This window comes from Nothoprocta perdicaria, unplaced genomic scaffold (assembly GCF_003342845.1).
Source record: "Nothoprocta perdicaria isolate Ctin4 unplaced genomic scaffold, notPer1 scaffold_25, whole genome shotgun sequence".
In the NCBI taxonomy this organism is placed as follows: domain Eukaryota; kingdom Metazoa; phylum Chordata; class Aves; order Tinamiformes; family Tinamidae; genus Nothoprocta; species Nothoprocta perdicaria.
The window spans coordinates 4,209,152-4,234,443 of record NW_020455477.1 but is presented as its reverse complement, the minus strand read 5'-3'; the positions used below and the strand labels follow the sequence as shown (position 1 = coordinate 4,234,443).

Genomic DNA, 25,292 nt, shown 5'->3' with positions numbered 1-25,292 from the left:
CAACTACTCAGTGTCTTTTGGTGGTCATATAGCAGTGATTTCTGTGTCTTAGCGTGGCCAAATAAATGGATAGGTAGTTGCCCATGTAACTGTGATATTTAGGAGAAGCCTCTTCAGTGATATTGCTGGCTGTACCTGGCTACCCACGGAAGGGTGACACTAGCAAGCAGAACTCCTCCTTCCCTCCTTGCTATGGAAGGGAACCTTCCTTGCTTCCTTTCTGAGCAGATAGCAGCAGGCATGTCTTAAACTGTGGAGTGGGTGTGTGTATGAGTATGGCAGGTGGAAACATGTTGCTTTATTTTTAAATTTGGACAGACGACTGAGTGATGTTCTAAAGAGAAAAAGACTGCCAAAACGAGGGCCAAGGAGGCCAAAATATTCTCCTCCGAGAGATGATGATAAAGTAGACAATCAAGGTAAATCATTTTTAAAATAACTGCTAACTCCTCTTAAATTCAAAATAACCTTACAAACTATCGGTAGTGCTTAACAAACCTGATTCGAGGAGAATCTTTTAATTTTGTCTTTGCTTCCTCCAGCTAAAAGCCCTACAACTACTCAATCTCCTAAATCTTCCTTCTTGGCAAGTTTAAATCCTAAAACATGGGGAAGATTAAGCACGCAGTCCAACAGTAATAATATTGAACCAGCACGAACAGCAGGAGTTAGTGGTCTTGCAAGGGCTGCTTCCAAGGATACCATTTCCAATAACAGGTACCAAAAAAAAAATCCATTCAAAACATTTACAGTATGGGGTGGATTTTGAGCTATGTCTGCTTTATAAGCAATCGGTTGATTAGATAGCTGCATCAAAGATGAGTAAGAGGTAAATACTACTTAACAAAGTAAACAATTCCAGGAGAAATGAAAAGTAAATAGTACGGTGCTGAGAGAAATGGAGACTAGGAAAAGTGGTACAAGAAGAATTAACAGAAATAGGTTTTTACCGAGTTTAAATTAGAGGGTGGTTATCTGTGGCTCCTGTTAAACTAGAGAGGAATGGTGCTCTTGCTGTGTTCACTCATACTGTTTACATTGTGCATATTTTAAGTGTGGCTAAATGCCTGCTGTGTTTTTTTCCTCCAGAGAGAAAATTAAGGGCTGGATTAAGGAGCAAGCCCATAAATTTGTAGAACGTTATTTTAGCTCTGAAAACATGGATGGAAGCAATCCTGCACTAAATGTACTACAGAGACTTTGCACTGCAACTGAACAGCTCAACCTCCAGGTTAGAAATGGAAAATGTGTTATGAGCTGAAGAAGCAGAGGAAGCAGTGGAACTGTTTGGGAAGGATATAGCTATTTGTCTGGAGACAAGCAGACTATTTTAGACAGTATAGATAGGGCTACAAGTGCAGATTTTGTTACTTTAAATGCTTCTTAAGCAGTGTTTCTTAAACTTGCAGTGATTTTTTTTTTAAGCATTAGTATATAAGCTCTTAAACAGTTATTTATGATAAAGAACTAGCATTAGCAGTGGTATTCTTGCTTCCTAGCATTGTTGCAATGCATCTCTTTAAACTTATAAAAAATTGTTCAGTTAGGTGTTCATTGACTCTCGTCATCGAGAACAGATTTTACATCTTTGACAGACAATCTAAACCCTTAACTGCTGAACTGTTCACCTGCTTTAATTGTGATATCTCCTTGGAAATAAGGAAATGCTAATAGAAGTAGAAACCACCCCTCTTCTCTTCTACAAAGATGTCTTGTAAAATGTATCTCAGTATTATTTTTTTCTTCATTTGATCATTTTTTCTATTTGGAGTTCATCTTTACTTTGCATGAGACAGGAGAGAGGCAGGATCCAATTTCTAAAAGGAGGAAAACTCATATCACCTGTAACACCTGCTTGTAAATAGAAAAATTGCTTTTCTCAAATTTATTTACTTGATCAGTTGTTGCTTGTGTTGAGTTACTATAGCCTTTTTCCTCTTCTGTAGTTGTTCCCTAATACTAGGGTGTAGTAAAATTAAAGTATTGCTGGTGTGCTTTCCAGGTGGATGGTGGAACAGAGTGCCTTGTAGAAATCCGTAGCATCGTCTCGGAGTCTGACGTCTCCTCATTTGAAATCCAGCATAGCGGATTTGTGAAGCAACTGCTGCTTTATTTGACATCTAAAAGTGAGAAAGATGTTGTAAGCAGAGATATCAGATTGAAAAGATTCCTTCATGTGTTTTTTTCTTCTCCAGTAAGTCTTCCTGTTTCCTACCTCAGAATTCATGAGTGGTTTTTGTTTCAAACTGTATAATCTGACCCCTGAGATTCAGGGACGACCTTGACTTTTGAGGATGGAGGATGTGAGGATTGTTTTACATATGGTTAGGATGTATAATACTACATCGTTTACATGGATCCTAACTCTTTAGATTAGTTTGTAATTAGAGAAAATTAGACACAACAGTAGAAAAAGTTTCCAAAACAGCCATTGTGCTAAATACTGCAAGAACCTTTACTGTGACTGGTTTTAAAGAAGGAGCTTCAATGTGAAATGGAATAGAGTAATTACAGCTTTCATGAAGCTTACTCTTTTAATGCTTAATACCTGTAAGACTATTAAATCGGAACAGGGAGAGAAGTGTATTATTTGAAACAATTCTTCCATAAACTTGTTACGTATCTACCAGATGTCCTGATAATGCAAGAACTTGAACCCAGAGCACTGATTTTAACTCCTTTTTTTCATTACTTGGTTTTTTGAAACAAGTCGTAGTTTAATTTCTTTAAGATAGATTTTTTTTTTTAAAGCACGTAACTCAGACTTTAACGTATTTCAGCTTCCTGGAGAAGAGCCCCTTGGAAGATTAGAGCCATTAGAAAATGCACCTTTGTTGGCATTAGTCCACAAAATGAACAATTGCCTCAGTCAAATGGAACAGTTTCCAGTCAAAGTACATGACTTTCCTAGTGGAAATGGAACAGGGAGCAGGTAAGGATTAATGCTCAGGTAACTGTTTTGTTGGAAGATTTTTTTTATGCAGCTTGTTCCAATGCTGAAAGCATCAAGAAATAAGAGCCTTGCAGAAGAAAAAAGCAATTGCATAGTGTACTACTTGTGTGTGTGTGTGTGTGTCTGTTTTCTTCTTCTGTTTGCTTTTCTTCAGTAGAAGGTTGCATCTTTGCTTACCATCTTGAAATTTCTCTCTATTAGATTAAAGATGGAAGTACTATTAAATGCTTTTTTTGAAAATAAGAACTTGACATGTTTTCCTTGTCCTTGTGTAACCAACACTGGAAAGAATAAGCTATACTCTTAATCTATCTGCACTATCTTTGATTAAGTGTATAGCAACTAATAACCTTACTTTGATATATAGTGCACATAAGTTTGAGCTTAAATTTCTTGGTGCTGTTTAAAAGGGTAGCTTTGTTATCATAGAGAAATTTGGGAGAAGTTGTGGAAGTCAGGTTTTAGAAAACTGCTGTTCTTGTTCAATCTACAAAGAATGTTTTCAAGTTACAGCTGTTGAACATGTTTAAAGCTGCTAGAATAAATTTTACATCTTTAAAAGAGAAATGGCAGTCCATACTGCACCTGGATCCAAACTTTGAGCATCAAGCTCCTCAACCTTCTTAAATAAGGCAAAGTAGAGTGCTGCTTTCTCAGGCTGCCTTTGACGAGGTTATGTTCTGGCTTCTGGAAGATGATGTGCATGTAGCTTACACTTAAAGTTTGAAATGCTAGAAACTTCTGTATGGCTGTGTGTTGTGTGGTGGTTTTTTTTTTTTTTGTCACCAACTGTGAACTGTGACAACATCAATTATAGTCTTTTGCTAATACCTAGGGATAAAAGCAACCCAAGATAAGAGGCTTGTGTCTAAAAATCATTAGCTTAAGTATTAATAATTGGTGAGATGGAACATGTATATAAAATGTACTTGTTGGTAAGGAAAAAGATAAATATGTAATTTTGTCTGTTCAGGTATTTATTGAAACTATTAAAAAATGGATATTTTCCACTTCCAGCTCATCTTCTGTAGGTGAAGTTTTTAAACACATCATCTGAACAACTTCAAATGTAAAAGATGGTCAGTATAGACCACACTTTTTTCAGACCTCGGACTAAATCTTCTCTTGATCCATTCAGCTTTCCTTGCAAATGAGATTTATCCAGTTAGACTCTGATCTTTTTGTAGAGAGAACTTTTGAATTTGTTTATGCAAATCTTAATAGCTTATTTTTAAAGAGAGGTACTAAAACAGAGCAGGTAAATTCTCAAATGCATGCATAAGCCTACTTTCGCGCATTGTTTATGCGGCAGTGGTTATTAGATTTTCTTTGTGTAGCAACTTTTTTTCACAAATTATTTTGAGTTTTTCTCTTAACAGAGGATCTCAAGCTTTAAAATTCTTCAACACACATCAATTAAAATGCCAACTGCAAAGACATCCAGACTGTGCTAATGTGAAACAGTGGAAGGGTGGACCTGTGAAGATTGATCCTCTGGCTTTGGTACAGGCCATTGAAAGATACCTTGTAGTTAGAGGTATTTATATCTTATGCAGTAACACGGGTGTTTTGGTTCTTAAGATCATTAGCACTATCAGTTGTACAGACTCTGTAAAAACCTGATAGAATTAAACTGAAACCAGGCGTATGGTACCTAAAATGTGTCTAATTCACAGAGAAGAGACTTGAACTAAAAAAAATTGTTATTTTCTAGGCTGTTTTTTTTTTTGTGTGTTGTAGTAAGTTCAGCCCAAATCATAACAGAAATAAAATCAAATTGACTATTGGATTGTCTGTGAAGTGGCGTATTTGATGCCACATGTTCATACATGCCTGAACTTCTCCATTCCTGAGGTATTTGGGAACTGAAATCACTCAGATTTCACAAAAATTACATTATAAAAGTATTACTGTGCTTAACTTAAAAACATCTAAGACTGTATTTATTCTCTTTCCCAGGTTATGGTAGAGTTAGAGAAGATGATGAAGACAGTGATGATGATGGGTCAGATGAAGAAATAGATGAATCTTTGGTAAGCCTTTGATGGTGGGGGGGCAAGAGAGCAGCTTGGGGAGAGCTTTGAAGAAAAGCTAACAAGCCAGTTTCTTACCATGTTTCCTTCAGGCTGCTCAATTCTTAAATTCAGGTAATGTGAGACATAGACTACAGTTTTACATTGGGGATCACTTGCTGCCATATAATATGACTGTGTATCAAGCAGTCAGGCAGTACAGTTTACAAGCTGAGGAGGAGAGAGAGTCTACAGATGATGAAAGCAACCCGCTGGGAAGAGCTGGGATTTGGACAAAAACACATACCATTTGGTAAGTCAGCTACAGAAGCCAGAAGCTGGTGGCTAACTTTTCAAAATTTCTAGTTGTAGGTTCTTGAAGCAAATTAGAATATATATTTTTTTTGTCTTCTGAAACTGTGACGCTTTGAATTTACTGATGTACTTGAGATGCTTAAACCATAGTAAGCATTTTTTGTCTGCTGCTGCTATTCCTTCTAGCTCATGTAAATTTACATTAGGTAGGTAACATATACTAAAGCTGATGAACAAGAAATGACAATCTAAAGTGATAGCAACTCAGTGGAGTGAGATTATTCTCTAGCATTGGACAGGTAACTACAACCAATAGAAAATATGGCTGCAGTCTACAATTACTCATTAACTCAATGCTGTTTTTTATAGTTAATTAGTGGTTAGATAAGTTATAAGCAGAGAATACGTTTATCCTCGTATGACTGTAAGAAGCAGTCTTGGCCTATGAGTGTGGCAAGCGTTTTTAAGTTTCAGCTTTGTGTTTTCTCTCACTAATGTTTAAGTGCCTGTTGTTCAAACCAGTAGGTCTGTGTGATGTGTTCATTTATGCCTTCTGCTTCCTCCAGTTGATAGAGCTGCAGGGGATCCATTTTTCTTCCTCTGTGCTTTATTTCTGAAGGGTTTGCTCCAAAGGCTGGAACATATGCAGATGCACTGTTCTTTTCTGCCTTTAATGATCAAGTAAAATTCTGTTAATCATAACACTTTTAACAGCTGGCTTTGTTTCCATGTGTCTTTACTGAAATGGAAAATTTCTTTTTAGGTACAAACCTGTGCGAGAGGATGAAGATGGTAATAAGGACTGTGTTGGTGGTAAAAGAGGAAGAGCACAGACTGCTCCTACAAAAACCTCCCCTAGAAATTCTAAAAAACATGATGAGTTGTGGCATGGTGAGTATGTTGCTAGGTAGTGTTACATGTTTCTGAAAGCGAGGAGGAAATGTATGTGGAGATATCACAGTAAAGATTTCTTTAAAAACATGTGTAATAAAAGCAAATATATATAAAAAAGCTTATAAAAATAAAAACTACATATAATCTATGTAAAATGACTTAGTTGAATGTATGCCAAGCAAATGACAAAAAAACTTTTTTGATTTTTTTCCTTTTTTTTCCCCGTGTTAGATGGTGTGTGCCCTTCGGTATTAAATCCATTAGAAGTTTACCTCATATCTACTCCACCTGAAAACATAACATTTGAAGATCCATCATTAGATGTTATTCTTCTTTTGAGAGTTTTACATGCTATCAGTCGATACTGGTATTACCTATATGATGTGAGTAGAGCACTGTAATTGCTTTCATACTTAACATGAAAATCTGTGTTGAGTAACTCTTAAAATAGTCTTCCATCCCTATCCTCTAAAGAGAATGCCATTATCTTTTTCCCCCTACCTCTCTCTAATTTATGATAAGGTAAAGACTTAAATTTCTAATGGTGAGGCATGTTCTTTCAATTTAAAGGATAAAGAACTAGGAGAATATGTTTATTTTAACAAAGCAAAGAGCAGTATCCTTCATAAAAAGGAAATGAATATTGGAAGTCTATTCTGTATTTCATAGTTCATCCTCTGTGTCAAATGACAATGAAAGTTCTCTGCTTCACCCTCTACCCCCAATCCCTTTTCTTACTTTGTTAAGCAAATTACAGATGTTAAAAAAAAAAAAAAAAAAAAATCTGATATTCTTTAATTAGAAACTTGTTGTTCTTTAACATCACAGAATGCAATCTGCAAGGAGATTATTCCAACCTCCGAATTTATCAACAGCAAACTGACAGCAAAAGCAAACAGGCAGCTCCAGGACCCTTTGGTCATCATGACGGGAAACATACCCACTTGGCTGACAGAACTTGGAAAAACATGGTATGAGTGACTTGCCCTCTGCTCTGTCAGACTTGAGTTCAATAGGCTTCTTGGCTGGGCTCCCGAAGTGCAGTATGTTACAATAGTTACAAATACTTGAATCTTTGTCATGTGTTCTTCTGTTTAGCTTCTTAATGGCATTTTTATTGCTCCGCCATGTTTATCTTGGCATATTTAATACAATTATAAGGAAAATATAATTTTTATAGTAAATCTTCAATAGTTACTGTTTATGTTAAATGAATCTCTAATAAATGTAAAAATGTCATGAACACAGTATAACTTTGTAATAAAGTATTTGTAATGCTTTGTAGTATCTTGAGAGACAGCAGAAACTGTCAACTCTTGCATCTGCAGGGTTGGGGAAATAGAGGAACTGAGTTTGAGATATTTGGATCTTCCAAGTGTGATAGCTGAAGTAATACTGGGTCTCCCAACTGCCAGTATGTACTATAGAGATTTTATTTGGGATCTCCCAAATTCTTACTAACATTCTAGACCTTTAACTACTTTTGCTTGATACTTAATGTATGTTCTTATATAGAGTCACCTGTAGCCATGTTTGCTCCATGAAACAACTTTCACATAAATATTGGTGGAAGATTGTACTGAATACATGAACATATTCAATAATAGTATTCAATAATAAATCATGTAAGATAGAGAATTTTTCTATTTTTTAAGCCTTTTTGAAAGTGGAGAAGCTGGACTACTGTACATAGATTCTCATTTCTTTCCTGAGTACCCAGCCTTGAGTTTTTGTCTTAAAATAATTGATCTGAATTAATACATTAATTGTAAAGCAGGCATGAGCAAGTAGATATCTACTTTCTGATCTAATCTTTAGCCAAAGCATTCAAATACTTTATTTTTTCTGGAAGATAATTTTTAGAGTCTGTGTGTTTGCTTTTTAAAACACCATCTCAAGACTCTGATCATAAGTATCATAACTGAAGCAATAGAGTTTCCTGGAGGCCTCCTTTTCAGGGCTACTTTTACCAGTGTTAAAGAAAGAAAAAGAGAAAAAAACCTAAGTCACAAATATTCAAACAAAACCACCAGAAATGTAGTATGTCTGCAACTGTGCCTTTATTAAACATTGCTAAAAGCTTTCTTTTCTTGAGCTATAGCAGTAGATGTTAGTTGAATCTCAGCTAACTAATCCAACACTCTTTACAGCCCGTTTTTCTTTCCATTTGATACTCGACAAATGTTGTTTTATGTAACCGCGTTTGATCGTGATCGAGCCATGCAGAGACTACTGGATACTAATCCAGAAATCAATCAGTCAGACTCTCAGGATAGCAGAGTGGCACCACGACTGGACAGGAAAAAAGTAAGTATAATGTGTAAATGGAACAAGTGATCTGTTTGTTTTGATGGTGTCTCTAAGAATGTCATTGTGAACAAAGTTATTTTTTTCAACTTCAAATTTTGGTAGCTTAGCTAGCAAAGCAAAAACAAGCCCCAAAGCATAAAATGTGTCTTCTAGGCAGCTGCCATTAGATGGCAGAACTGGCTATTTTATAATTAGATTACTTTTCCTGAGCATGAAGTTGGTGAAGGCTTTCTGGACCTTCCTAAGGTGAACCTAAGGTAAGAACATGTTAGTGTTATTCTTATAGACCGGTAAATAGCTTCTAAACCTTTGATTCCCTCTAGGTAGAATTTGAGAATAATTCAAGTAATAGGATTTAAGAAGTTTAACTCTTACCTAAATAAACTGAAAACTTGTCCTTAGCATTCTGAGAGTGTTTAAAGCTTCTGTCACTATTCAGTAATGAAGCTAATATGTGACTGTCTTAAATTGGCAGAGTCTCTGGTCTCTGTCTTGAGTCTGGAGAGGGATGTTATTTGATGTCTAGTATAGATATGCAGTAGAACCTTGGACACCTTGGGAAGAAAGACAAGAGAAGTTAGATTCTAATGTAACTAGAATATAACTGCCGGTAGATAGAAATCCTAGTGCTGTGTTTGAAACCTTTAGTTTTCCCTGCTATGGATTGGAGGAAGAGGAAGCTTCTTTTAGGTTGCTGACCTTCAGTACCTCTGATTTGCTGTTCTACTCAATCTGTTAGCTCTGGGATTATGGCAAGAGTGGAAAGTTTATACGAATATAGGCTATAGCTTGTATGCTACATCATCTTTTCTAAGCAACTGTTTATAGAGCTACTTTATGCCTTAAACATTAAAGGGAATAGACTGACTGCTGGGACTCTGTCTCAGACAGGCTCCTCTCTCATCCATACGAGGTATATAAAATAGCATCACACCATGACACTTTGCTATGTTGTAGTCCTGTTGCTGGATCCTGGAGAAGAGCAGCAGTTCTAAGTTACACTGGTAGAACTGTAAGGCAGTGATTTTTGTTTTATATTAGTACTCAAATGGCTGATTTATTTTCATATAAATGCAATAATGTGATCAAATGGAGTGTGAACTCACTGAACTACTGACATGTAGTAGAAAAGTTTGTATAACTAAAGTCTTTTCTTGTTGTTACTGTCTTGGAAATTGAGACCTACAGACATAATTTCACTACTTAAAACTTCTCTATAATGTGTAGCGCACTGTGAACAGAGATGAGCTGTTGAAACAGGCAGAATCTGTGATGCAGGATCTAGGCAGTTCAAGAGCCATGTTGGAAATCCAGTATGAGAATGAAGTAAGTAATGTCAATGCAGTCTAACTTAACCCCTTTTTAATGAAGATGAATGCAAAAAGCTACAATTTCCCTAGAACAACCTGGTCAGACTCCCTTCTTGGTGCAATGAAATTCTGTCTATTAACCCTCATCTGTTTAGTTATATTTTTTAATTTCGAGAAGAAACTGTTTCTATTGAATTTCATAATCAGTTTTATTCTAAAGAGTATGATTCTTCTAATGCTAACCAAACAGCTGTCCTTCCCTTTCTCCTATAGCATGATCTTTAAGCGGGCAATTATTTTATTCCTTTATCTACTGTGATACAGGATTTTCCTAAATTTTTGAATTCTATTATAATTGTTGGGGTAGTTAGGTTCTCTATAGGCTATTGCAAATAGCCTCTATTGTAGCTGAATTTCAGAGTAAGTAAAGATTTTGATGTTGACCTAATGGACTATTTTGTGTGTTTTTTATTTTTGTTCTTGTTCTCCTCCCTTTGCACCCTGCCTTCCCTTCTGAAGGTTGGCACAGGCCTAGGCCCCACACTAGAGTTCTATGCACTCGTATCTCAGGAACTGCAGAGAGCAGACTTAGGTCTCTGGAGGGGAGAAGAAGTAACACTAGCCAATCCAAAAGGTAAATACTTTATTTCTAAAATTCTCAATGTTGGTCTGATATAGGACTGGTTCTGAGTTGACTTTCATTAGATGAAGAGTTTTCATAGTGTCTCAATTTCTGGTCTGATGCTAAGGCTCACGATAGGGTTAGATTGTTTAAAAAATAATTTATTTTTTTAAGTTGCCTACTTCTAAATTTGTCTCTGAAATGAAGCAACTATAGTGTTTGAAAGGGTTTTTTTTTTCCTTCTTCAACAGGAAGTCAGGAAGGTACCAAGTATATTCATAACCTTCAAGGCCTTTTTGCACTGCCCTTTGGTAGAACAGCAAAGCCAGCTCACATTGCAAAAGTTAAAATGAAGTTCCGCTTTCTGGGCAAACTAATGGCCAAGGCCATCATGGATTTTAGACTGGTAAGGATAAAAGCAAGAGTGAATCCAAAGGGTTATATGAAAAAATCTGACTTGGGGAAGGAGGCGGGGGGTCGGGGAGCGGCGGGAGTGGGGGGATGGAAATAGCTTTGAGTTGCATGGAAGCATCCTTCCCTTCAGGAAGGGAGGACAATATATGCTGGAGGTCTTTAGATTTACTCTTGAGTCTGTGCTGCAAAAAAAAAAAAAAAAAAAAGAAACAGCTAATTCTGATCAGGTGTCCAGTTTCTGCATAATAGCTTCAAAATTACTTTTGGTTTATTGCTGGCAAACCAGCTGATAATTTGCTGATTGTTCTGATGCATGTCTGTTTCAGTCAATGATGCTTTCCCAGCTGTGAATTTCTCAAGCCAGAACACTTCAGTGTTTTGGTATGTGAGAAAACTAACAGTTACTTAGTATTCTAGATCTTGCCAAGAGGTGAAATAGCAAAATATTATAGTTCTGAAAGATCAGTAGTTCAGTACTGAAACATGTTTCGATTCCTAGGTGGACCTTCCTCTTGGACTTCCTTTTTATAAATGGATGTTACGACAGGAGACTTCCTTGACATCACATGATTTGTTCAGTATTGATCCAGTAGTAGCCAAATCAATATACCATCTTGAAGATATTGTAAGACAAAAGAAAAGACTTGAACAAGACAAAACACAGGTAGGACAGTAACCTGAGAAAGGAAGAATGCATCTTCACATGTTTCTGATCTTTAAGAAGCTTTGAATGGTGTATGATGGTGCTTGGCGATGTTATTACTGGCGCTATTATATTGGTGATAATAGCGACAGCTTCATTTTAATAGGAAGAATAGTATTACCATGACTAGTAATTATATAACAGCAGTAATTGTTTGTAAACTTGATCATTAAGCCATTCTGAGTAATCTCTACATTAACATTAGAAATTTATTACAGAATCTGCGTGTGATTGGAAGCAAGGTAGAAACAGTGAAACTGTGAATTCTTTTAGACTAATTTGATTCACTCAGAGATTAACTGGCTTCAGTTACTGGGAGGAGGGAAAAAATCTATGCTCAATTTCAAACATATAAGGCTTGGTTTTTGTTACTAGTTTAGTTATCTGAATTTTTAAATATTTTTTATTTGGAAATGCCTTGGCTTTTTTCACTGAAAAAATGTATGTAGAACTGATATAAATTCACTTTATGTAAGCATACAGGTTCTTCTACAGCAATAGAAGGGTCTTAGTTCTCATAGAACACCCACTTTTAACTACAGTGCTCACTGTTGTTGAGAGGAGGGGGGTTGTCACATATGCTTTCTTTTCAGTGTCTAATATTAATAGGTTAGATTGTGGTAATTTCTCCTCTCAGTATATCTACTTTATTCCTAGTAAATTTATTGCAACCTGTCACTCTATCCCTTTGATCACCACTTCTGGTTTCCCAATAAGAATTTGAAAAGTCTGAAATCTGGTGGATACAAGCTGAAAAACATGAGCATGTATGCCAAGTATGAAGGCATTAATTTCTGTAAGAGGCTGAGCTCTTTACTTGCAACAGTGTTTTTTAACCTTATAATATGCACGAAGTTTTTGGGGGGGGGGTGGGGGGTGCGAAATCTGATCTTTCAGGTATATCCATTTAAGATTTTTGCCGTGTTGTTTTGCTGTTATAAATACTGGGGGAAAGGGAGGAAAGCAAGTACTTTAATGGATTGGAAGTAATTATCATAGAAATGCTTGCTTAGTCAAAACTGTTTTAGAAGCTGTATCTTTTGGATAAATTAATATGAATGAGTTGTTCCTACAGATTTTCAGTTAATTTTTTTATTTGTTTATTTAGACCAAAGAAAGTCTGCAGTATGCATTGGAGGCTCTGACTATGAATGGCTGCTCAGTGGAAGACCTAGGCCTGGACTTCACACTTCCTGGGTTTCCTAATATAGAGCTGAAAAAAGGGGGAAAAGATATACCAGTCACCATCCACAATCTAGAGGAGTATCTCAGAGTACGTAAACGCAAAGATAGGGCTGTGTTTCTTAATTCTTTCTTACCTTACCCCCCAGTGTATTTCCAAATGTGTTTCAGTTCATTCTTGTGAACTGGACAACACAGTGATACTTCTGCTAATTGCTTCTGGTTTGTTCTAGTTGATTAACAAAGACAGACTTTGAACCTAGTCAATGCACTTTAAATTTAGTCATTGAGAATTGTCTGGCTTATACTTAATGAGATCTTCAGACTTATGGGTGTGTGTAGGTTCTCTTTTTTTGGTTGCTTTTTATGGCTACAACATATTGCAAAAGATGGAGTTAAGTAGAGCTACAGACTTTGAGAATCTTTTAATTAGGTCCCATATTTTGATAGGCTAATGAATGTTTAGATGGCTGATGTAGCAGTTGCTGCCACATTTCACTTGGCTTTGAACTGCAGTACTGGTCTTGAAGTTCTTGAAGTTAGGCTTACGAAAACATCAGCCCAATGCTGAGCAGAAATTAAAGCAAATGTTTAAGGAAGAGGGAATGGAACGATTTTGTAATAAGCTGAAGGTATGCATACATCTTGATTCCTATTTCAGAAAGGACATAAAGCCTAGGGGGAGGGGCAATACTGATGAGGTTTCTTTATAAGGAAGTATGAATTGAGTAGAATCAAACCAGCCTGGCAAAGAGATAGGAGAAAGAAAGGAAGAATGAAACATCAAGTCAAAGTCAGAAGGAGGAGTCAAATTCTAGTTGCTGTATAACACTTTTTTGGAAAACTTCATTTCTGACTAATTCCATTCTCAGAGGAGTGTTAAGATTTTTAAGCACTACTCAAGCTCCTAGATATTAACTGAGAACTTTGCAAAGTTATTCCCTAATCTACACAACTGAATGTTAGGAGTAATTTTAGTTCATGTTCCGGATTCGGCCAGTTTCAAGAGAAAACTTAACCAAATCCCAGTACCTGCCGTCTAGACTTAAAATGTCAGGGAAATGGAAATGACCGCACAGACTTATCAATGTCCTCCATGTCATGAGTATGATGAATTGCAATTTTGAAACAGTGTATTTATCAGTTAGCCTCTGCACCTTCCTGGGGGCAATGGCCTTGCTATTTTCATTAGTATCTTGTTTAGATTATCACTAAGACTGGTTTATAAAATTAAGATATTCTACTGCTACTTGCATGCCTGACTGTTGTACCTTAATCAGAAAGGACTACCTTATATGCACTGCCTCAGTTAGAAAATTGCACTATATGCACTGGTGTCTTTAAAGACTTCTTTTTTTTTTTTTTTTGCTTCTGGGGTAAGGAGGCTGACTTTTTTTCTTCTAGTTTTATGGACAATTAAATTTATGTATACCTGAGTCAGAAAATACAATTTCAGGTCAACACCTTTTGCTAAAATAGCATAGGGTCTTTTGTGCTGCTAGTGCTTATGAAATTGCTCTCCTCAGTATGAAAACTTAATGCATAAAAGTAGGGATGTACATCTTAACTGAAATGCAAGGATTACCTTTTCCTTAGAAAAACTTACCACCAGAACCTAATAGGTTTTCGATTCTGAGAACTGTCTGGACTAAGTAATTCTGATTATTAGAACAGTGTTCAAAATGGGCTTCAGAAGTCCAGCGATATCTTGAGTTCTTACCCTGTTCAGACATGTGCATAAATGAATGTCTTGGGCAGCTTGCTCAGTGTTGCCGGTGAGAGTGTTAGTGCCCCTGGCAGTCGGCAGCTGCGTGTTGTCACCTGCCTTACAAGCAGCCTTCGTTCACAGCTGCAGTCGAGGACGCTGCAAGTGTAATCATCAGGGGTGACACCTGCCAAAAGAATCCCAACTTGATTACGTGCTGTCTACCATTTATTATATTAAAAGGTTTCAATTCTTTAGTATACAGGCACAATACCTAGGTTAGGCTTTATTAACATATAACACATGATTTTTCTGAGTAAGTCTTGTACTTTCTGTTAAATAGAAACAGCTTAATCAGCTGCTCAGGATTCTGATTATTAGCTTTACTCCCTCAAAAATCAAGCCATAAGTTGTTTAAACTGCATTTCAGTTACATATTTGGGGTATTGTAAGTATGAGCTTTGTTTGCATTTAAGTGACTTCTATGATGATGGAGCAGGTAAAGATTGTTTTTTGTCTGTCCACTGTATGTTGCACTGCAGGAATGCTGCCTTTGCATAGAGGCAGCAGTGAGCTAGTGAATTAAGGCAGAATACGGCCATGCTGTAGAGCAGCATCATGAATCACTGCTGCCAGTACAAGCATGTCATCAGATTTCTGTGGATCTTTCTCTTTACATAGTCTGTTGTATGCAGTGGTAGTCCATGCTCCCTTGTTCAAATAACTTTTTCTTTTCCCCCCTGCAGTTGGTTATATTCTGGGCACTAAATGAAGGTGTTGCCAGACAGTTTGACTCCTTCAGAGATGGATTTGAATCTGTCTTCCCCCTCAGTCATCTTCAGTATTTCTATCCTGAGGAGGTTGGTAAAAGTGTTTTGAATTGATTCTCTCATGCCTTATTGCTCTCTGTATAGGCAATCCAGATACTATGTAGTCCTAAAACAATAGACTTATTACTCATATGGCACATATTAACTGTAATTCAGTCTTTTAAACTGCATACTTAAATATTTAAGATTTTGTGCAGCAGAAGTTTGTTTTGATGCTGAGCTCAGTTTCATGTAAAATCAAGTACAGCCATCTCTTTCCAGGAGAATGCTTCACTTTTATGTTCAGGCTATGCATTCATATGGAAGTTGAACCAATTCCTCTTACCAGTTGCAGAACAGATGTGGAATTTACTTAGGACCTTGTATGGATGCGAGGGAAAAGCTTTCTAACAAGAACAGAGGAAAAAGCGAAGAATGAGATAGTTCTATCACCCACCTATTTTTTTTCTTACCTCTTAGAGATGAATTGAGACAAGGTTCTGTATGGCTTGCTTGGATTAGTTGTTTTATTAAATTTTATTTAATAAAATAGTTGTTTTATTAAATTTTATTTAAATTGTTTTATTACTCTACCTGCCTTTGGAGAGGGTGCTTTTTTTTTTTTTGAATACTGTGTTTCCTAGACTTGCTGTCACTGTCATAAATTTGTGCCTTATCTTCACGAAGGAATGTTAGGTGTACACTGAAACAGTCTTTCGGCCAAGTCTTGAAGACTGTGACTTTTGTAATTGATGTTTCATAATGTTTGTATCTCTTAAAAAATGGCTTCCTGCAGCTATTTATCTTGATTCTTTGCTTGCTTTTCTCTTGGTGCTTCAAAGAGTACCACCACCTATTTTTCTGCAACAAATATAAGACCAGCAAAAAGCATGAATGCTCAATGTATAGTCAGTCTCTTAAGGGTCCTCACTAAGTTTTTACTTTTTTGTAATATAAATGATGCTATAGTTTGTTCTTCTGTTACATGTTTGGTGGCATGGTTTGATGGTTACTGCTGCTTAGAAATTATAAAATGCTGATGTTAATCCATTGTGAATGTGTACATTCAAGTGACTTTACAGAACAGAAGTACTCCTGAGATATAAGATGTATTCTTGAGGACATTAGCATGAGATCTAGAGCTCTGTTGTCGATCATATATCAGGCCATTTGAGCCTTTTATGCAAACATTCCTCAGTATTTGTATTTAAAAAAACAATAAGGAAAAACATATTTTGTTCATATAGGGAATGGCTAGGTGTGTCAAACTTCTATTTTTATGGGGATATTGGCTTTATACCTCTTATCCTGCAGAGACGTTTTAAAAGCTTTAGTATTACAACTTTAGCCTGTCAACTCTGCTTGTTCAAATTCCATAGGAAGAACAGGCAGAGTGGATTAACCTGAAGTACAAAGCTGCCATCTGATAGATAGCCCTCTGTCTAATGATTTATGCTACTTTATTTGAAAGAAGATAATAGAATTTTAAAAAACAAATGTAAGCAGTTAATTCTTCCCATTCCCACAGATTTATTTAAGATTTTGAAATAGTTCCTAAAAAGTGAAGGCATTTTTGGGCCTCTGGTGTAAATTACTTCAGAGGATTGCTTCTGGTCCCAGAGATTCATTCAGCATCACTGACTCCCACATGTGCTACTGAACTGTAGGCAAAAGCAGATTCGGTTAGTGAGGCTGTTGCTGGGATGCAGGTGTTTGGTGTGAAGAACTTGGAGGTTGCATGGGTTGGCTCTGGCAGATTTGCAGAGCACTGCTCCAGAACGTAGGCTGCTGCAGTCGTAATGGAATAGGCAGTCTTCGTTCTGCATCTGTTTGAAAGGGAGAGGGGGAAAAACATCTTGTTTTTAAATTTTATAGCTGGAGCAGCTCTTGTGTGGCAGTAAAACGGACACTTGGGATGCCAAGACATTGATGGAGTGTTGCAGGCCAGATCACGGTTATACCCATGACAGGTAACATGGTGTTGGGCTTGTTAAATACTAGCACTGGAAAACATGCATCTGAATATTTGGTATCTTATTGCCATCGTTGTTGCCATATGTCATTGTTATATGAAGCTTATTTGAAAATGTCTAACTGAATAGAAATTTGATGCAATTATTTTAACCATAAGCAAAATATTAAAAGCTGACTCTCTCTCCCTCTTTAGTCGAGCAGTGAAGTATCTCTTTGAAATTCTCAGTAGTTTTGACAGTGAGCAGCAAAGACTGTTCCTGCAGTTTGTGACCGGTAGCCCCAGACTGCCTGTAGGAGGTAGGTTTTGTTTATGATATATTGCTTGGTATGAAATCCATACTGCTGATGCATTTCAGAATAAATGGATTATTTCAGGAAAGGCAGAAGTTATTCATGTGTGTATTTGTACTGGACCCTTATATTTATTTGGCAGTTACAAGACCAGTTTTCAGCTGTCTTGGCAACTTTGCATTAGTCTCAAAACATTTATTTCAAAAGATTCTCTCTCTCATAGTTTAATTCATGTTGCCAAATAGTCTATTATAGCACCAAGAACAGTTTAAACTTTTTGGTTCATTTTTTAAAAATAAAACCCCATCACCTTGTTTTCTTTAGTTAGAAGTATATGCTGTAAATTGTGACCAAAAAATATTTCTTAATTTGTTCTTAGCTGAATGTTTTTGCAAGTAAATACATCTGTTCCGTTACCTACGTTCTCTGTTTTACTGACTTAATATTATTTTATCAATCTCTTTAATCTCTTAATTTAGAGAATGAGCTGATTATTTTTTTTATTCTAGAGAAAATGCAGGCAGGATTGAGGAGTAGGAGTGTAAAAACCTTAGCTGCAGAGGGAAAAAGGGTGCAAATGTAGCGACAAAAGTCAGATATATTCTAGGTATCTTTGGGGGGGAAAAATGCATGAGAACAAATTTTTACAACTCTTATTCTGGGAATAAGATTTTTTTTTTTTACTCATAAAGAACACAGAATTTAAAAATGGGTCTGTCTAGAAGCCCCCTATGATAAAAGTGTAAAGGTAGAGGTTTTTCAAGAAGTCTCTCGTTGAGGATACGTGCTTCTCGCAGTGGATTAGTACAGCGTGGCTTTTCAGGGAGGATGCTCTCGCTCTGAATCTCTCTTCTTGTTAACAGGCTTTCGAAGTTTGAATCCTCCATTGACAATTGTGCGCAAGACATTTGAGTCTACGGAAAATCCAGATGACTTCTTGCCCTCAGTAATGACTTGTGTGAACTATCTCAAATTGCCGGACTATTCAACTATTGAGATAATGCGTGAAAAACTCTTGATAGCTGCAAGAGAAGGGCAGCAGTCATTCCATCTTTCCTGATCACAATGAAAAATGCAATGTCTGCCTGTTACAGCAAAAGAGAAAAATCATGATTCTTTTCTAAATGTATCACCTGAGTCAAGGAAACGTGTTACGCCTTCTTGTTGTAGAAAAACGGCTTGCAGATTATAAACAAAGACACTTGGTTGATATTCATTAAAGGCCCCTGTGGACTTAAAGTGATCAGGCCCTAAAAAGTTGTTGTGACAAGGTTTCTTTAGCAAGTTCTTGTTTAAATTATCATTTATTTGATGAGTGAAGTTTTTAACTTGCTTTGCTGTGTGAAATTTAAAAAAGGGATGTTTTTCCAGGCTGGAACAATAAATGTCGCTGTGCAGTTTAATACTGGGCTGTGTGTATCCATCTAGCTAAGTCTGAAGTTTTTCTTCCAAAGACAACTTTTGTACATAAGTACAGAAATTAAAAGACACCATGTATTTGACGAATCTAGTTCAGTAGACTAGTTCTGTGTGCCCTCACCTGCCTCTAATTTTACCCATCCTCATGTATTGTCTGATGTGCAATTCACTTGGTTCTTTTCGTGTGCAACATTCAGCAATTGTTATGTTTTGGTTAGCATGGGCATTTAACTGCTCCATGCCTTTTTTTCTCTGATTAAGATAATTTAAATTTTACTGAAATCAAATATATATTGTCAATATAATTCAGCCTTTGTAACTAGTTAGAACCTTTCTTATAGCTTAGTTTTACTGTAGTGGTAGGATATACTGGTGACAGTCTTTACCAGGTGATGCTCTAGAGCTGTTTACACAGTGATTCAGGCAGCAGAAGCCTCTTCCTAGAGGCAAGGAAGAATCCATTTCTTTTGTGTAGTTGAAGTCCCACAGCTTGGGCTGGCCAGTGTTGTATTGTGGTAAGGCCAGAGCATTTCGAATTGATGTAAAGTTTTTTAAAAAGATAAATTCATTGTTTCATTCCCTGTTCAAGTAAACAATTTTCTTGTTCTTGATCCAAGTTCCTGGTTACTTTTGTAGTTTTTTTTTTTTCTTTCTTTTTCTTTTTTCTTCTCCCAGCGCTAGCTTGGAACAAACAGTTCAGTCTTTGTCTATAGACACAGATAAAGCACCTGTAAGCAATGCTCTGTCCAACTGTTTTATGTGCTGATTTCTCAAATCTGCAATAATTTACTTCATCAGGTTAATGTTTTTACCTGAATATAAATAAAAAAGTTTGCTTCACCTTTTTGTTCAGTTTTGTACTGTATACGTAAAGTTCAATTGTGTAAATTACTGTAAAGCAAGTAAATCATCCTGATTCTACTTGGCTAAAAGCCTGCAACTAGTGGATGATTTACTGCTAAAACAAGACCTTATAAGACCTCCAACTTAAAGGGAATTTTTTTTCCTTTCTATGGGTTTAAAAAAAAAAAAATGTGCAATTACAAATCATCCCGAGATGTACATGCTATATAGTTCATCTCTTAAAAATGTGATAGTTAACAACTTTTATTCAACTTTGAGAAATCAAAATTCATTTCAGTGCTTAGTAATTGTTACATTCTGGCTAATCAGGCTAGTATTTCCCCTAAACTAACAATAACAAGTTTTCTTTTATCTAGCAGAAGAACTTGTGCTTTCAGAATCTGTATTTCAATACCTGTAATGATAATGGACATTCTTACCATGAACATTCAGAGTTACACGTGGTTGCTCATACCAGTGCCAGTGAACTGTAATGCAGATCTGTCGTGAGCATGAGTAGAATGTGAAATCCTTGCACAAAGAACCTGGTAACTGAACAGCTACCTACCGAATTAGAGCTGAACGAAGGCGCTTCACACCGTACCTAGAATAATGCTAGTGCCCAGTGTGGCATAGTTTTCATAAAACTTCAGGCAGTGTTTAAATGATGGACTGGTGTTTAAATTGTTCTGATAACTTGATCAAACTGAGCACAAAGACATGTTTATAGTGTTTGGATAGTAATTTGTTCATTTTTTAAGGTTCTATATTTCAAAGAAAAACCTGACTTGTGTAAAACAAAAACAAAAAAACTAATATTTTGTATTAAAATATCATGTGTATTGATATTTTTTTACCCATGTTGTCTCCCTCCAGAATCTGGCTGTCATTGACTTTGAGTTGTTTTCAAATTTGAAATAGCCATTGGGTAACTCCATTTCAATGGGAAAGGAAGCTGCTGGTGTACCTCGTTCCTTTTGAAGGGGAGGAATGCCTATTTGAAAAGGAAGGAAAATAACCTCACATGCCAATTGATCTGCTCTTCTAGCCATCACTTGCAGCATGACTAAGGGTATATTTAGACTGGAAAATGAATTTAACCCTTCTGAAGAGGGGTGATTTTTTTCCCCTGGCTTCAAGTGTTTTAGTAGAGCAGCCTGTGTGACTTGACTAGTTTCTTTTTTCCAGCAGGCAGAAACAGAAGGCCTAGGAGCAGTAGGGCAGGATGCCAGAGGTTCCTCCTCCTGAGGAATGCTGATGAAAGGCTCTGACAGGAAAGAAAGGTGTGTTCAGATGCCTGCTAATGATGAGCCCCCCAGAGGCGCAGAGAGGCCACTTGGTACTGAACTACTTTGTATGTCTTTAAAATGAAGTAGTATTTTTGAAAACAGAGGCATTTTAAAATTGTTTTAGGATTTTATTGGTTTTAGAGAACTGTTTGGACATGAATAGCTGTTTTGTATCTTTCTGAATTAACAAGAGCAGCAGAAGTTGACAAGGTGACTATCCAAGCCCAGATAGCTACTCTTTCTGTGGTGATTTTTGTTAAATGCTTGTTTTATACAGAAATGTTTTGTATAAGGAACGCTTAAGTATTGTGGATAAAACCTGAGCTCTTAGCCACATTTGATATGAATCACTGAATCATTTTGTAGTGTTTCCCCCTTCCCCCCCAATCTGTAGGAAGATGTACAAGAAACAATTTCAAGTATGTGTAAAATCCCTGTGGCCCAGTGCCAAAGCTCCATTGATAGTAGAGTTGTCATATACAGACTTCCCGCATAACTTAGCAGTACAGATTCCCCCCCTCCTTTTTCCATCTCCCTCCCCCAAGTACATGTTTGTTTTTCCTGTCTTGCTTTCCCTTATTGCACTGCTTCTACTCAAATACGAATGCCTAAAAACAAGGAATAGTGAAGTAGCAGGTGTCTGGATCCACCTCGGGGCTGCCTTTTCTTGTTTTTCCTGCCGCTGTTTGCAGGTAGGTCCATCATTTGGAGATGGTGTCTGTCCCACATAACGCCTGGCCAAGGGCAGGTTGCTGAAACGGCATTTTTGCTTTGTCTGTGAGCATCTGAACTTTCACAGTCCAACCATGAACATTCCCATTTCATCCTGTCTGGCTTGATTGACACTCCTTTTTCTGTAATGATTCAAAAGCTTTGACTCTATCACATCTTCGGAAGCTCTGAAACTTTCTTTGGAAATAATAGAAATAAAAATAGGAAGTAGAGCAATTTCTGCCTTAAAGGTGCTACAGAGACTCTTTCTCTGACCCCCCACATGCCCCTTGCTACCAAAAAGCAGTGAAAGATGCTCGTCTGTATGTGACCGAGCTGGTTAAAAAATTAACCTGAATGTTCATCCTGCCTCAAGGGAGGGTTAAGAAGGAAATATCTGTAAAAGAGGGGAATACTGCCTGTACCCTAGGCCCAGCTCGCCCAGCTCATGGACAAGCTTTTCTTCCTAGACCATGGTGGTGCAGGTGGATTGGTGCAGATGGATTGGTGTGTTCTGTTAGGGTAGGTAAAGTGCTGTTTTCAGGCCCCAGTTACTGCTATACAGCAAAGCAGATACTCTCCTTCAGTGAGAAGAGGCAGAAATTCCCTCTTCAAAAACCAAAGTCCTTAAGCAAATCAGGATTTGCACTACCTTGAAAGAAAATCAACTTTGCTGCAAGTCAGACCTTTCTAGATCTGCTTTCTCTCTCTTGTTTGGCGTGGTTGTGTGTTTTTTTTTTTTTTTTTTTTTTGTGGTCCTGCAGGAATTCCCTTTTCAGCAGAACACTGCTGTGTGCTTATACAGGCATAGGAAATTTATTAGTTACATTGTCTATGACTAGCAGCGATTAGCTTGAAAAAAGTGTGTGTATCAGTGGCCTGAAAATGTAGACAAGGTGTAAAGCAATATCATGTTGCTTGCTGATGGTGGTAAGCGTGTGTATTGATATGACCTCAAGCTCCCTTGGAATTGGAGCAGAAGCAGATCTTGGATCTCTTTTGCTGTGTGCATTTAGGGGATTGCTGGTGAAATCTCAAGCTGTAAATAAAAGAATACTTCAAGACATTAATTTATAAAAGGTCTGATTAAATCTACCTCTAGCCATAGAGCTGTAATTTGATAGTAACTTCTGCACATGCTGTTCAAAAAAATAAAGAAAATGGAGAAGGGGAGCTCCCAAATCTTGTGTCATTTTACCATAGTGAAGAAGGAAAATGTCCAGTTCAAGCCATAAGCAGCACATGGAGGGGGTGATCTAACCAACCTACCAGCAAACAACAAAAAGCAAAAGCATAAGTGTGTGTGTGTGTGTGTGTGTGTGTGTGTAAGTAAGTGGATTGGTCGTGGGGTTTTTTGGGTGGGGGGTGGTAGTGTGTTTGTTTTCCTTTGACAGAGCTTAACTTACGTAACACACAGGATCTGACTCTCAGAAGCCCTATCAGAGATAACACTTTGATAAAACCACGGGCAAAATGATTACTTGTCAAATCATTTTGTGAAGCAGCAAACGCTCTGTGTGTATTTCCTGAAAATGTGAGTCAGATTGAAGAGATGCTTTTAGCAGAGGTAAGCTTAAACATGAGTATTTCCATATATGTTGAAATTGAAGGCAGGCTGATGATGTGGATGTACTTAAAAATGATAAAGCTATCCCATTAAAGCAGCTGTCTCCCAAGTACACCCTGGACAGGAAAATGGGAAGAGAAGTTTGACATTTCTTTAGTTGTCTACACAGCACTTGCAGCTGTTGGGGAAGTTCCTGGACTTGCTGCCTACTCTGGAATGTTACTAGAATAAACCAGCAACAGAATTTGTGGCAAGCAGCTAACTCAACAACACTGTGTTTTGTAGCATTCAGTTTAGTAGCTCAACGTTACAAGCCTCCTTAGTGGAGGCTGCTGATGAAGGTCCCTGGTGTAATTGTTGCTGACAGAATCAGGGTATGTGTCAAAGACGTTGGGTAACTTGAAGCAAAGCCTGCCCTTTCAGGGAGGACAGCAACCTCACCTAATGCCCTGAGTGAGTTACAAACAGATTATTGTGGGACAAGAGAATACAGCTAAATCTTGACTGAGTAGGAGCCCCTGAACCAGAGACTATTGGAAAGAGAGAAGGTACTTTGGGGCAAATATCATAGGTGTTGTGTTACTCTTCCTTTAGCTGCTGTCTGAGGAATTCTAGGCTAAATATAGGCTTGGTCAGGCTTGGTGCTACAGTTCTTCTTTAAGTCATCTTATACAAAAAAGACCCTTTGGCAAGCAGATGATGCAGGCTGGGAGCCAGTCTGGAGATGACCCTTTTTCCCAAAAAACTTTTCCTCACTTTTTTTCCACAGATCATTATTTCTCCTGTGTAGTCAAACCAGGAATATTTTGGTTAACCTCTTTCTTGAAATCAGCATTTCCCCCAGTCCTGTCCTCTGTTGTATGCAATATTTAATTGATCAACAACATTGATGCTATTTGGCATCAGATGCACATTTTTCTGAGAGCATTGTACATTCAGACTCTCAAAATCATTTGGTGTTGGTTTTGGTACTTGTGTGACACCTGGTAATTTGACTTAATATAGATCATGCATGCCCATAGTAGCATGGGTTGAGGAAGGAGAAAGGTATTGAGGTTAAGGACTTCAAGTTTTGTATTGGTTATTTGGTGAGAGATATTCATGGATTCACCACACAATCTTCATTAATGCAGTTTTGGAGAAAAACATTTGTCTTTATGAATAACAGTGAAAAAAAATAAAAATTGTTAAAGCTAGAGAGGCAACATTTTATGCTTTGTGACTTAGTGAGGTTGATGCTTAAAGACAGCTACTTTCTGATGTAACAGTGTGATCTTTCAGATATGCTATGTACTACTTCTTACCGTGTCCTAGGCAAGGCCCTCAATCAGTCTCCCAAGCATGTCCCTGTACATTTCCCAAGTTTGTGCAATCAGTACAGCTGTCCTGTCAGTCTGGCCACATAATTACATTCTCCCATCTATACTGGATCTAAATGTGCTGATGCTTTGTGCTCAAGAGATCTTCTTATATCCACATACATATTCCAAAGATAAACCTGTTACATAATCGGCTTTTTTTTCTTTTTTAGACTTCACTTTTTCCCTGACTAAAGACAACTTTGTGTATTCCCATTCAGTGGACAACTATCCAGATCACTGCTAGTCTGCTGCTTTGCTTGTGCAACCATCTGTTCATATTTATTTCATAGCTGCCTCTTCTCAGCTCCATCAATATAAAGTTCTTGTCTCAGCAGTCCAAACAAGAAGCTTTGTTCCCTCTCCTGTTGTTTTTCTGGCATCTGTGCATATTCTTTAGTTATCTTGGCCTTTAAAAAGCTTTGCCAAAAGGTTTGCTCAAAATTGATGATGGTAAATGATGGTAAGTGATGACTGTTATCTGTGGTTATGGCCTCTCAGGTTGTGTCCTTTATGCTCTGTCATCTTTCTGGCTCTCTTCTCTGGGGCTTTGATGGTAAGTGTTTCATAACAGGGAGCTTTCTTGTTCTTTCTGTGTACAGCATCAAACA

The 25,292-nt window shown here is 37.2% G+C and overlaps 1 protein-coding gene across 3 annotated transcripts in view; it reads left to right on the top strand.

Moving 5' to 3' along the window:
* The window catches only part of TRIP12 (thyroid hormone receptor interactor 12), a 65,140-nt gene extending 44,828 nt beyond the window's left edge, over nucleotides 1-20,312 (top strand). For 2 of the 3 annotated variants that reach the window (XM_026040055.1, XM_026040052.1), the window contains 21 exons: nucleotides 319-419; nucleotides 543-717; nucleotides 1,090-1,231; nucleotides 2,003-2,194; nucleotides 2,781-2,932; nucleotides 4,318-4,490; nucleotides 4,913-4,986; nucleotides 5,079-5,278; nucleotides 6,044-6,171; nucleotides 6,406-6,557; nucleotides 7,003-7,145; nucleotides 8,325-8,481; nucleotides 9,712-9,810; nucleotides 10,314-10,428; nucleotides 10,668-10,822; nucleotides 11,330-11,494; nucleotides 12,642-12,806; nucleotides 15,167-15,280; nucleotides 17,105-17,199; nucleotides 17,397-17,500; nucleotides 18,358-20,312. In XM_026040055.1, coding sequence (XP_025895840.1) covers nucleotides 319-419; nucleotides 543-717; nucleotides 1,090-1,231; nucleotides 2,003-2,194; nucleotides 2,781-2,932; nucleotides 4,318-4,490; nucleotides 4,913-4,986; nucleotides 5,079-5,278; nucleotides 6,044-6,171; nucleotides 6,406-6,557; nucleotides 7,003-7,145; nucleotides 8,325-8,481; nucleotides 9,712-9,810; nucleotides 10,314-10,428; nucleotides 10,668-10,822; nucleotides 11,330-11,494; nucleotides 12,642-12,806; nucleotides 15,167-15,280; nucleotides 17,105-17,199; nucleotides 17,397-17,500; nucleotides 18,358-18,554 — 2,998 coding nt within the window. In that variant the 3' untranslated portion in view covers nucleotides 18,555-20,312. The remainder of the gene's footprint in view (nucleotides 1-318; nucleotides 420-542; nucleotides 718-1,089; nucleotides 1,232-2,002; nucleotides 2,195-2,780; nucleotides 2,933-4,317; nucleotides 4,491-4,912; nucleotides 4,987-5,078; nucleotides 5,279-6,043; nucleotides 6,172-6,405; nucleotides 6,558-7,002; nucleotides 7,146-8,324; nucleotides 8,482-9,711; nucleotides 9,811-10,313; nucleotides 10,429-10,667; nucleotides 10,823-11,329; nucleotides 11,495-12,641; nucleotides 12,807-15,166; nucleotides 15,281-17,104; nucleotides 17,200-17,396; nucleotides 17,501-18,357) is intronic. The other variant, XM_026040053.1, reaches the window with a different exon arrangement.
* Nucleotides 20,313-25,292: the final 4,980 nt, after the last annotated feature.